Source organism: Dama dama, chromosome 28 (genome assembly GCF_033118175.1).
Source record: "Dama dama isolate Ldn47 chromosome 28, ASM3311817v1, whole genome shotgun sequence".
Lineage (NCBI taxonomy): Eukaryota > Metazoa > Chordata > Mammalia > Artiodactyla > Cervidae > Dama > Dama dama.
Window position 1 is genome coordinate 37,780,248 of NC_083708.1, and position 12,711 is coordinate 37,792,958.

A 12,711-nucleotide genomic window follows, 5' to 3' on the forward strand; every position below is an offset into this window, starting at 1 on the left:
AATTGCTTGAGTCGGGTCCAACTTTTTGCAACCCCATGGACGTAACCTACCAGGCTTCTCCGTCCATGGGATTCTCCAGGCAAGAATACTGGAGTGGGTTTGCTGTGCACTCCTCCAGGGGATCTTCCTGACCCAAGGATCACACCCCTGTCTCTTATGTCTTCTGCATTGGCAGGCAGGTTCTGTACCACTAACACCTTCTGAAAGTGAAAGTGTTAGTCATTCAGTCCTGTCCGACTCTTTTGTGACCCCCTGGACTCTACTGTCCATGGAATTCTCCAAGAGTGGGTTGCCATTTCCTTCTCCAGGGGATCTTCCCAACCCAGGGATTGAATCCGGGTCTCCTGCATTGTAGGCAGATTCTTTACCATCTGAGCCACTGGGGAAGCTCAAAGGCAAGTATAGTGTAAAGACATGGGAGATTCTTGAGCCCTCGAGTTTTTCTGGATTATGAGAGTCATGCTCTCCAAAGAAACCACGGTTTAGGTGATTCAGGCTTAAATTCGTTAATTTAGACAGATACTGATGTAAAGGACACTTGTGCCGTTTTACCTCCACGCTTTAATGGTTATATCACAGGGACGATCTGCTTTCTGAAATGTTAAGGACATATTTTTCTGTTACTGTTGAGTGAAGAAAGAACATAGCTCCCCATCATGCCCTGCCTAAGAGAGGAGCTTTTAAAAATTAAAAAATAATAATAATAAACACAGTGATTGATAGAAACGATAGCGGAGATTACTGAGGAGTTGAGAGCTCTTGCAAATCCGGGGTTTGTAATCATATCTTTGCAGTCAGAGGAGCCGGTGAGGGCAGATTAATTTGTAATCCCTTTGTTCCTTTTTTTATGATTGTTTCTGGTCATCTTCGGAGACTGCAGAGAAGTAAAGCAGATCTCTTTCCGGGTTGGTCGTAAGCCTCAAGACTCCTCTAAGAGAGCCGGGTTGGCACAGAGGCAAAATTTGACAAATTCCCTATCTCTGAAACGCCAGCACTGGGTGGTTAGAGATGTGGGCGGAAGTCCGTTTTATTGATGCTGCGGCAGCGGCTGCTGCTCCCTGCCTGCACAGTGGGCAGCCGCTCTGGGAGCAGCCCGCCAGAAGGAAGGGCCGCCCTGGAGCGGCCTGGAACCCAGCACAGGCATTTCTGAATCGCTTCTCGAGGCGGAGAATTTTGTCAGTGCTCGGGATTTTGAAGATGTGAAGGCGCCTCTTTTTTCATTGTCTGAATTTTGAATGAATTTCTTCCTGAGCCCCCCAGGTTTAGCAACCCGATGTGTTGTGGTGGGGGGGAGGTTAACGTCTTGAATTTCTGTAAAACCTTTACTTCCAGGAAGACAAAGCCGCTTTTTGTTTCTCAGGGTCACACACAGGAGCAGAGACAAAGGGGTGGGGGTGGGGGCCTAGGAGGAGGAAGGCAGGTGTGAGTTTCTGACGGAGAGTCTTTTGTCAAGTTTGGTTTAGGCATAAAGAAAGCAGTCTCCTTTTACAACTGAGGCAGGATTTTCATTCATTCAGCTTAGCATCAGTCAATGTTGATTGTGCCTGGTGTAATTTTGCACTACCTGGGAAGTAAGTACTGTGAATAAGACATTCATACTCTCAGCAAACATTGATAAGAACAGGCCTGAAGGAGGACACTGTTTTAGTTCCTGGAGGATAGAACAGTGAGCACAGAAATAAATTCAGTCCCTGCACTCATAGAGCTTACAGTCAGATGGATGAAATACACGTGCGATCCAGGTAGAAAGCAGCCCTTTTTTGTTACTTCTCTATAATTAGAGGAAATCGTCTTTGGGGGATGCGATACTTGAACTCACTCACCGTGGGCCCCCAGTCTCAATCCTGATAATGAGGCAAGGGCCCCGGATTCGGGTGTCTGCACACAGCAGGTCCGGAGAAGGGCTTTTCACTCAGAATCCTGTGAGGATGGCCAAGGAGTTTGACGAGAGAACTCAGTCCACTTTATCATGCCTAGTTATACACTCGGAGCAACCGCTGATGTGCTGGGTGCTTTGATAGCTGCCCAGATTCTGTGAGGGTGGCTGAGCAAAGGGGCCATGTCTGGGAAGCTTCATGGAGAAGAAGGTACATAGGCTTTCCCCTTCACATTGAGGAATAATGATCCCAGACAAGGATGGATGTGTGAGAAGGCACCGAGGCCTGCATGGAGGCCAACGGGATATGAAGCTGCGGAGAAGGCTGTGAGGTGGGGTTACCCGGCCAGACGCCACGGAGAGGGCCTGGTGCAGCCACAGGGAGGCCTGGCCCGTCTGTAGCCGGGCCCTGGAGCTGTGTCAGCGCGGAGTGACAGGAGCCACAGAAAGTTGTTCCCAAACCTATTGCTCGCTATGGATGCCGCTTGTTTTTGTTCTCAGTGTAACTGTAATCATATTTAACTGTGCCTCGAATCTCACAGTACACTCTTCTTGAGGGAGAGGCTTTTACAGAAGGATTCCAATTACAGGATGATTACCTTAACGAAGGAGAACAATTCCTGAGGAAGAGACAGTTTCTTTCAGCCTCGTCCAGTGGCACCGGAGAAGGAAGGCCCTTCCTGTCCTCATTCTCGCTGTCTCTTGGAGCGGCCAGGTTGGCGGTGTGTGCCGAGGAGCTGCGTCTCCACTGACCAGAGTCCTTGTGGCTGGGGGTAGCGCCCAGGACAGACTCCCAGACCTGTCCACTGTGATTCCCATCCTAACTTCTCAGCAGTTATTTCTCAGTTGGCTAGAGTGTATTTTGAAGTAATTCTTGTTTCAAGAGCAGTAGGCAGCGATACATTTTTCTTTCATACCTGAGAATGGCCTTCTGTCATCTTCACACACAGGAAAGGTACTTTGGCTGGTGGTGAGGTTGAGGGTCAAGGGAGAGACGAAAGTGACTTCTAAATGGATTTTATGAAAGCTTTCCAGGCAGTTTTGCCCAGTGTGAAAGAAGGTCCAGAAAAAGAATCAGAGAAGGAACTTGGAATAGTATTTGGAAGGTGTAACTGAATGAAGGGTTAAAGGAAAGAGGCAAAAATAAAACATTGGGTTGGTTGGTTAGTTAGCAAGTTTTACAAAAATGGATGGTTTGAAAGGAAGGAAAGAAGGAGAATCTCAAATTGAGTGAGAGCCTGGAAGCCAAATTAAAAATACTGAAATGTGATTCTGAGATTAACAGGGAGGTAGTGGAGAGGAGTCCCATCACCCTACCAGACAAAGAAGGTTGCTTCCCAGATGTGTAACAAAGATGCTCTGAAGAACAGCTCTGTCTTCCAGATTCCCACAGCCTGACCTGAGTGCCTCCTCAGCATAGCTATACAGCTTGCTTTACTGTAAGTCAAGGCTCAGAACCACTCTTTGCATCAAGGTTATACCAGATTTTGTGACGATGAATTGTTACATATGAGAATTGAAAGTACTTGAAACTGTTTTCTAGGACTAATGCATAAAATCTGAGCAATAATGCATTTTAACCTATTTTTTTTAACCTCCAGATCCTTCTTTTCTTCTTTGTTTCCATTGCCACTGCCCCACGGCAGGCTATCATCCTCTGCTGCAGGAACCCCCTTCATAGAACCTCCTACTTCCCGTCTCTCCCCCACCCCCACCATCTATCACTGTCACCATCAGAGTTATCCTAGAAACAGATCTGCTTATCCTACCTCTGCCAGTTAAAAAGTCCATGGCTTCCCCTTGCCTTCCAGATAAACTCCAGAAGCCTTCGTCTGGCGTAGTCCTTCTTAACTCTCTCCTTCAATCATTCAACATATATTTATTGAGTACCTGCTCTATGCCGGGTACTGTTTAGGTCCCCAGGAGTGTAGCAGTGAACCAATAGACAAAAGCTGTTCCTCCCAAACTTTTCACTCCTCAGAGGAGACAGACAATCAACAAAGACAAATAAGTAAAATCCATTCTGCATTGGCTGGTGGTAATGGGTAGGGAGGAGAATAAAATGGGGAAGGGCAGAGAGGATGGCTGGGCAGGACGTCACCAGGAAGGTGACATCTGAGGAAGAAGGCTCAGGTTAACTGGGGGAGGAGCCACCCTTCAGAGGGAACCAGAGCATAGAGGCTCTAAGAAGCAGTGTGGGTGGAACAGGGAGGGCCTGGAGGCCCCAGACAGATCATGGTTAGGGCATTTGTGCTCAGCGAGATGAGGACTGAATGAGGGGGGCTTCGGCTGGGTGACATCATCAGACACGATTTCTCTTGTGCTGCTCCTGACCCTTGTCACCAAGAGATTTCTCTCAAACGCCCAAAGTCTGTCATCTCAGCTCCACTCTCTGCCTCAGAATCCGTCCAGTTCTAACCACTCTCTGCCTCAGAATCTGTCCAGTCCTAACCCAAAAGTCCCCTCCTTCATGTCGCCTTCTCCATGTCTCTTCCTGGGTTGCTCCTGCTCACTCCCGTGCCACTGGGTACCTCTCTGTTGAAGCTCTTGTCTGTGTGTCTATGTTTCCCAGTAGCTCTGAACCCTGAGAAGGGAGCTCCTTTAGTAGACTCTCAGTAAGTCTTAAGCGGATGGACAGAAGAATGGGTGGAGGGATAGAGGGCTGGATGGATGGATGGGTGGGCAGGGGGAAAAAATGATTAGCCCAAGAGGCTTTTAAAATAAGACTTTGCCCATAGCTTGCAAAACCTTTCAACTCTATTTCATCATCTCCAAACATAAATAAGGCATGTTTTTCCCAGCCGCAGAGTAGCCTCTGTCCTCAAAGTTGTTCTGGGAAATTGACCCCGTGGTCAGTTCAAACACCATATCCCAGCACTACTCTAGGCGGAATGTCCTGGCCGTTCTGGGCCCTGGCTCTCCACTGAACACCTGCTTTGGGAATTTGGCATGATCTGGCAAATCAGGAATATTCTCTTAAGCCTATCACATTTATTCATGCATTTGCAGTGCTTTCAACCCTTTTAGCAACTGACAGCTGCCTGACTTTCGTGAATGCATCTAGTCATTTGATAATGACTTGAAGAGGAAGATAAATTAGTGAATGCATAGCACTTTCCTTGAAGAATTGCAAGTTTCCACCTTCATCGTCCCTCTGCCCCACTCAGATGCCTTCCGACAGAGCCTGAACTGTAGACCTAAATTCCTCTGTGTTCAGCAGCCCATCATTGTCACCCGCACTCTTATCCCCACTGTGCCAAGCCTGATAATGGGGGCAGGTTTCTCCTAGGGGAGGAAGAGGTCAGGACTCTCTATCCAGGAGAAAGGGAATTGGGATGAAACTTCAAATCTCAGCCGAGGGTGCTTAGCCTTCTGCCTTCTGTGCTCCCATCCACAGTCCTCAGGCTTTTCTTTTTGGGTTCCTATTGTTCCCTCCAGGGGAGTCCTGCCTGGAATGCCCAGGGGTCTTGTCACCTCCCCCGACAAGGTTTCTCTTGGCCCATGTGGCTGGTGGAGGAGAGTGCAGAAGAAGGGGGCAGACAGCAGGGGGCTCTCTGCTCCCCGGTCCTACCCTCTGCTGCTCTCCTGTACACCCGTGCATCTCCATGGCCTGCCCAGCGGGCACCCTCACCCCCTCTGTCACCTTACCACTGTTACTGGGACAAAGGAGCTGTTCATGATACCGTATTATCAACTTTAACTTTTGTGTGTTATGGCACCTGAGTAGCTGTCATTTCTGTGTTTATTAATAGAGTGGGCTTCATAAAAACAGGTGTCCTAAGCTTATCTGGTTAAGATGCAGAAAGAGAAACAAGAGTCCTCGTTGTGCCGCCTCAAGGTCACTCCTTTATTTTCAGCTCTCCTCTTTGAGCAACATCTATCTGCCCAGAGTCTGTACTTGGATCTCATAACCAAAACCGAACTTGAAGTGTCCCAGTTGTAGCCCAGTAAGACAACTAGAGCACATGGGCATCTGATAGCACGCGCTCGTGCTGAGCAAGCACCATTAACAGCACCCTCCTTCCTTCCGCCCTCCCTGCACTCCCAGCAATGCTCAGCAGACAAGTAAACATAAGGGCTTTTTACAGGGTTTGTGTAGAGAAGCCAGGGGGAGCCTCTGACAAAAAGCCTGATGCACAATAGCGTCTAATTTCCTTTCAGTAGAAAGCTCGGTTTGCAGAAGTAAGCTGCATATCTGAGAACCTGAGCGTCATTCCCATTGTCGAAGGGCCTAATTATTCACATGCCACAAAAATCCAGGCTCTTGCAACCCCTAGTCCAATCCAGATACAAACCTGGATGGTTAACAGCAAAAATCCCCACTTGTATAGCCACAGCCCCTGGAATATCCATATTAGGAAACTGAAATGGTGAGCTGTCAAGCCCAATACCCTCCGTTCATAGAAGACACTTCAGAGAGCTGAAAGCACAGTGAATATGGAGATATTCTGTTGACAAATAGAGAAACTGAGGCAGGGGAAGTCAATCACCTGCTGAGACACAGAGTTGAAAGAGTAAAGTGGCTCTGCAATGAAAATGGTTTTCTTAACTGTGAAAGTCGCTCTGGCGTGTTCAACTCTTTGCAACCCCATGAACTATACAGTCCACGGAATTCTCCAGGCCAGAATACTGGAGTGGGTACATTTTTACTTCTCCAGGGGATTTTCTCTGGAGATCCAAAAAAAAAAGCTGGAGACACCACTGAGTTAATATCTAGCTCAAGGAAGAGGCATAGGAAAGTGTAAACTAGAAGGAGGGAGGAGAAAAAGGAGAGAAGGGACGGAAAATACACACACGTGAAAGCAGACACTGTTGGCAGCCGTACGTAGTAAGGATTGGAAAGTGAGAGCTGGAAACTTGACCTTAATTCAAGAACCGAGAGGAAGCCAGCAGCATGATTTGGAAGGATAATACGGTCATAATGGCAGGAAGTGAATCCAGTCCACTTGGCCAGAGAATCTCAGCTGCAAAGTTTGGGGCAGACCCATGGGAAATGAGGCTGCTGGTAACCATGTTTGAGAGCCTGAAATGCAGGGTGACAGGAGACCCCCATGGAAGGTGCAGCAAGAGGTATCTGAAAGTCAACCCTGGCACAGCAGACTCCACGGGTGTTCTGTGAACTGAGGCCCGCTGGGTTATGTGCCCCGTGAGAGTGACCTGTGGAAATGGTCCATTTTCCTGACTGACCCCAAGGAGAGCAGAAAGGTAAGGAACCTCTGAGGTGGGGGCAGAGGGGGACAGGCTGGAGTGAAAACAGCCAGTGTGTCTGCCCGCTGGTCACCAAGCCCGGTGCCCCTTCTCTGAGGTGGAGGTTGGGACCCAGGCAACATGCCCTGGGGAGCTTTGTGACCATAACATGGTTAGATGCCACAGGCTAGCACAGAGCGCCCTCCTGTTGAAAAACACTCTCTATTGTAGCTTCCACTAAGAACTGTTGGTGACAACGTTTTCCTAAACTACAACCGTGTTTTAAAGTTTCTGCCTCTTCAGTTTCTCCCTAAGAAGGAAAAATTAGGCAGAACATTCCCAGGCAGCCTCTTCCCAACCCCCACCCGCTTCCTCAATTGGAAGTAAGATATAAAGATTCTTCCCTTTCCCCATGTCCCTCAGGACTCCGCTGACCTCCCTAAACTCAATGTTGTGTGTGTTCCCTTCCCAGTCCCTGGCCCTAACCATCCCTGATGGCTCAAATGGTAAAAAAAAAAAATCTGCCTGTAATCCAACCCTGAGACCTGGGTTCGATCCCTGGGTTGGGAAGATCCCCTGGAGAAGGGAATGGCTACCCACTCCAGTATTCTTGCCTGGAGAATTCCATGTACAGGGGAGCCTGAGCGGGCTACAGTCCATGGGGTCGCAAAAAGTTGGACATGACCGATGTGACTAACACTTTCACTTTTCTTTTCACTTTCAAAAAGAGCTCATGAAATAGTAGTATGAAGAGAAAAATCCATTTTTACTAAAAAGCAATTCTTAAATATGATTTTTCAAAGTTCTTATAGCCGAGAATACTCTTTTTAAAAAAAAATACCAACACGGCCCACTTACTTGGGCTATGTTTGTGAAGTGAAAAGTGACCCAAGCCTTGCTGAGCGAGCATCTCTTGCTTGTGCAGTTCCCAATGCCAGGGACCATCGTGAAGGTGCTGGGTCCGCTTCTGGCCTATGAATGCTTAGAAAAGAGCCAGTCCCATTCAGACTGTCATTGTCAGCCAAGTGCATTGTCTTATATCCCACTTTTCTGGCAAAACTGATGTTGGTATGTTTCTTGTTGGCCTGGTGCGTCAAATTGGTTTCGTGTGCTCTTCATGCTGGGAGAACCTGGGAAGTGGCATGAGATGGGGGAGAGGAGAAGCAAGAAGAGGATGCAGGCAGAAAGGAGGTGGAGGGCATGGGCAGGAGCTGCCAGCGAGGCTAGCTGGTGCCCTGTACCACAAGGGCCAAGGCCCAGCTCCATCCCTGGTCCCAGCTGCCCCAGGGAGCAGGCTGCCTCCCTAGATGCTACATGTTGAAGGTTGAACTGTGTCCCCAACTCAGGCAGAGCACTGGAAAAACAGGCTTGACCCCAGTGGCCAATTAAACTTTCCTTTGGTGGAGACTGGATCAAGACTTAAAAAAAAAAAATACATGAAATCTTTCCATTTGAGTAGTTTGTTTTTTAATGACATGAATCCTATAATGACGTAAGGGCTGCAGAGCAATAGGAGAATGATTAGCTAAGCTCTGTGGTGTGGTTTTGGATGATCCCAGTGCCAGAATGAAGCAGTAGAAGGAGGCATTGGGTTTGGGCCGGAGGTGTAACCACTTCCAGCAAAGGCCTGTCAGACCTTCTGAGGTTCAGACCGTCCACCTGTATCTCCTCCAGTTCTCACAGACTCCTGGGAGGGCCAGAGACAAGGGGGACTTCTGCAGGTTCAGGCATGTGTCTTCTGAGATGTTTTGAAACCAAGGACTGTAGTGAAATACCAAGCACGCACTTTAGAGAAGACCAGTCCTGGTATGGGCTCATGCTCTCTTCCTAACCTTTCTGGGCTCCTGGAATGTGGTGGCTGCTGTCCACTCGTGCCAGAGTTTCACAGCCAAAACCCTTGGGACTGGACATGCTTCACAGTCAGACTTGGTTTTCTTTTTCGAGAGTCCACATAGTGCTTAAACCATAATTTATATAACACCTTAGGAGGGTCTCGGGCTGCATTCTGTGTTCAGACACATCCTTAATTCTTCAGCAATATGTATAAATGAAGAAAAACAGTCGAGCACCTCACACCAGGTCAGGTTTTATGGCCAAATAAGCTGAGTTCAGATCAGTTTGCTGCCAGGGAAGTTCCCAGAACGTGTGCTTTGCAGAGCTTGTTGGATTGGGGGTTGTGGATGAGGAAATGCTGGTCCTTGTCCCTTTGTCCAGAGCACTGCAGGACATTCCAGTGGCAACCCCAGCATCTCCCCTTGCTTCCAGCCCCCCCGCCCCACCCTGACTTATCAAAATGAGTTTTCAGTGGTTGGAAGAGGATGTAAGGTAATTAACTACAGAGCTGACCAATCATCCAACTGAAGAGAGCCCCTGTGAAGTCAGGCATGGCGTGGAGGAAGGGGACCCAGATTCAACTACTGAGCCTCTCTCATTAAAATAAGGGTCACCACCAAAATATGAGCAGAGTTATGTTAGAATAATTAAATTGAAGGCCTACTTCAACACAGCAGGAATAATACACAGATTTTATCACCTCAAGGAATTACAGTGGCAGAGAATAAGAAAGCATCCTGAAAGGGTTTGGATAAGCATGTGACTGACAGGGCTCTGGTTGAGTCACGGGAGCTGGACTCAGCCCAGCTCCAGAAGCAACAACAAAGAGAACTGGCAACAGATCCCAGAATCTGAGGGATTCTGGGGGACGGGGGACAGGGCTGTGACCTGGCCCTGATGCTCTGGCTGGGTGGTTCTACTCAGCGGGTTGCCGTCTCCTCCGGAAGTTGCTACATGTACACACTGTGTCCTGCTGATCAGAGCCCTGAGAGCCAGGGGAAGAATTCTGGGTTTCTGAATGGCTGAAACTCGGGTTTTTGCTTTTGTAAATTAACTCGGTCAGAAGTTGGAGAGGATTCCAAATTATAGGCTCAGGGCCAAGGAGCAGCCAAAACATACAAGGGCTTGACAGGCGATGGCAGAACACGATACAGCAGAAAAGGGAAACAAACCAGAGAAGAGAGCCTGGCAGTGATTGAGAAAGGGGTCAGGGCATTCGGCTCCGCCGTCCACCCCTCGTGTGGTATTTCCTGTTCTGTTGAGAAGGCCAGCATGCAGGAAGGCTGCACTCTCCAGAGGGCTGGCAGTCTCCCAGAACGTCTCCTGTTAGCTCCAGGCATCCCAAAGTCTCTGATCGGGCAGCTCCCCCAGAGGGTCACAGAGGTCTCCATGATAGATGGCCTGTCCGAGGTCATCAGTAAACACTGCCCTGTCTCCCTGTCAGAGTCGTCTTAACCCAGGGCACCTGGGGGTCACTGGGCTGGACGGTGCCCAGAGTGATGGCGTGATGTCAGATCTCGAACGGCAGAGCACTTGAGAGTTTGTCCAGGCACGAGAACAGCCAGTTTATGAAGTACATCAATGGAGCTTATAGGTCCTGTGAACAAAGGACAGTTTAGTTTTCATTCCCTGAATTTGTTTTTATCTGCTTCATTCATACTTTTGTCAGCGTAATTGATGTATAATTTACATACAATAGAATTCTACAGTTTGAAGAATTCAGTGAGTTTTGACAAACATAAACAGTCACACCTCCACACTCAGGATATAGAACAGGGGTTGGCAGCCTACAGCTTCTAGGCCAGATCTGGCTCCCACCCTGTCTTTGTTTTCTGCATTTTCAGAGCTGTAGAAAAAATAAATAAAGTGAAGGGTATGCGGCAGAGACAGTATGCAACCTAAAATCTTTACCGCCTGGCCTTTACAGGGAGGGTTTGCTGATACAGAACGTTTCCATCACACTCGTGTTCCCTGCGGCCTCATTGCAGGATTGCCCTCCCGGTCACCCCTGGCAACCACTGATCTGCTTTCTATCACTATAGTTTTTGCCTTTTCTAGAATTTCATATAAATGAAATCATGCAGTACGTCGCCTTTTGTGTCTGGCTTCTTTCACTTCTAATGCTTTTGAGATTCACCCTCCAGGGCTTCACATGTCCGGAAGGGAGTCCTTTTTTATTTCTGAGTGGTGAGCTAGCCCATTGAAGACAGAGTTCGCCTCTGGGTGAGGTGGGGGCACGGAACACGTTTTAACCACCTGTAGGTTCCAAGGAGAAGAAAGGGAAGACGCAGGGGTGCCCGCTCTCACGGCCCTTGTCTTTGCAGGCATGAACAACCGGGAGGTGCTGGAGCAGGTGGAGCGCGGCTACAGGATGCCCTGTCCGCAGGACTGCCCCATCTCCCTCCACGAGCTCATGATACACTGCTGGAAAAAGGACCCCGAAGAGCGGCCCACTTTCGAGTACCTGCAGGGCTTCCTGGAAGACTACTTCACCGCGACAGAGCCTCAGTATCAACCCGGGGAAAACCTGTAAGACCTGGGTCTGCAGAGAGAGAGGCCTGGTCCCAGAGGCTTTCCCGCCCCCTCCCCATTAGCTTTCAATTCCATAGCCAGCTGCTCCAAGCAGAGCAGCCAGAACCGTCCAGGATCAGATTGCATGTGACTCTGAAGCTGACGAACTTCCATGGCCCTCATTCATGACACTTGTCCCCACATCCGAACCTCCTCTGTGAAGCATTCGAGACAGAACCTTGTTATTTCTCAGACTTTGGAAATGCATTGTATCGATGTTATGTAAAAGGCCAAACCTCTGTTCAGTGTAAATAGTTACTCCAGTGCCAACGATCCTAGTGCTTTCCTTTTTTTAAAATGCAAATCCTATGTGATTTTAACTCTGTCTTCACCTGATTCAACTAAAAAAAAAAAGTATTATTTTCCAAAAGTGGCCTCTTTGTCTAAAACAATAAAATTTTTTTTCATGTTTTAACAAAAACCAATCAGGACAGGTGTTTGTTTTTTTTTTTTTTTCTTTTTTTATAAATACGAATATATATAATCTATATATCCCTGTGCATACGCCATGTGGGTGCTAACATGGAGACCATGGCCAACATTGGCCACAAAGCTTCAGGACCCAGAATGAGGATTTGACTGGAAAATCAACATAGAAGCACTGATGTGATTCTGAAAACCAGTGGCCTCGCTTTTTGGCTTTTGCAAAACATGTTTGTTTGTTTTTTAATTTGGATTGTACTTTTTTGGTTCATGACTGTGCCTGTAGATGGCTGTTACTTTGACTCTTTTCATCAGGGCCCAAGCTGAATTCACAATTTCTTTTTTCCAGTATTTGCTTCAACTTACTACGATTTGTTCTTGAAACTTAAAAGTGAGCCTCTTTGAAGCAGGCAAATGGCCAGTACCATCAGGGAAACTAGAGGATGGATATCACACAAACTTCTTGTATAAAAACATGAATGCTGAAATGTTTCCAACTTTTTTAATTTAATAAACCTTGTAACCACATTTAAATGGTCTAAAATCCATAGCATTGTAGTCATGGCAACATGCTAAATTTTCTCATGCAACTAAACCTTACGGGAAGGTGAGGGAGGGGTTGTACATTTCCCTTTGTAAAATAAGTGTTTGAATGTTCTCTACTGCTAATGAAATGACTTTCTCTATGTCCAGGAGTCCTCCAGTGAAATAACTATGCACTACTTTACATTTCATGAGGATGCACAAAAAAAAAAAAAAAAGTATTACGTTTTTAGTTGCTGTTTGTACCAACCTTGAATTACAAATGTTTTAACAACAAC

The 12,711-nt window shown here is 47.6% G+C and overlaps 1 protein-coding gene across 4 annotated transcripts in view; it reads left to right on the top strand.

Moving 5' to 3' along the window:
- The window catches only part of FYN (FYN proto-oncogene, Src family tyrosine kinase), a 212,742-nt gene extending 200,324 nt beyond the window's left edge, over nt 1-12,418 (top strand). For all 4 annotated transcript variants that reach the window (XM_061131686.1, XM_061131690.1, XM_061131687.1 and 1 more), the window contains one exon: nt 11,221-12,418. In XM_061131686.1, the coding sequence (XP_060987669.1) occupies nt 11,221-11,429 (209 nt within the window). In that variant the 3' untranslated portion in view covers nt 11,430-12,418. The remainder of the gene's footprint in view (nt 1-11,220) is intronic.
- Nucleotides 12,419-12,711: the final 293 nt, after the last annotated feature.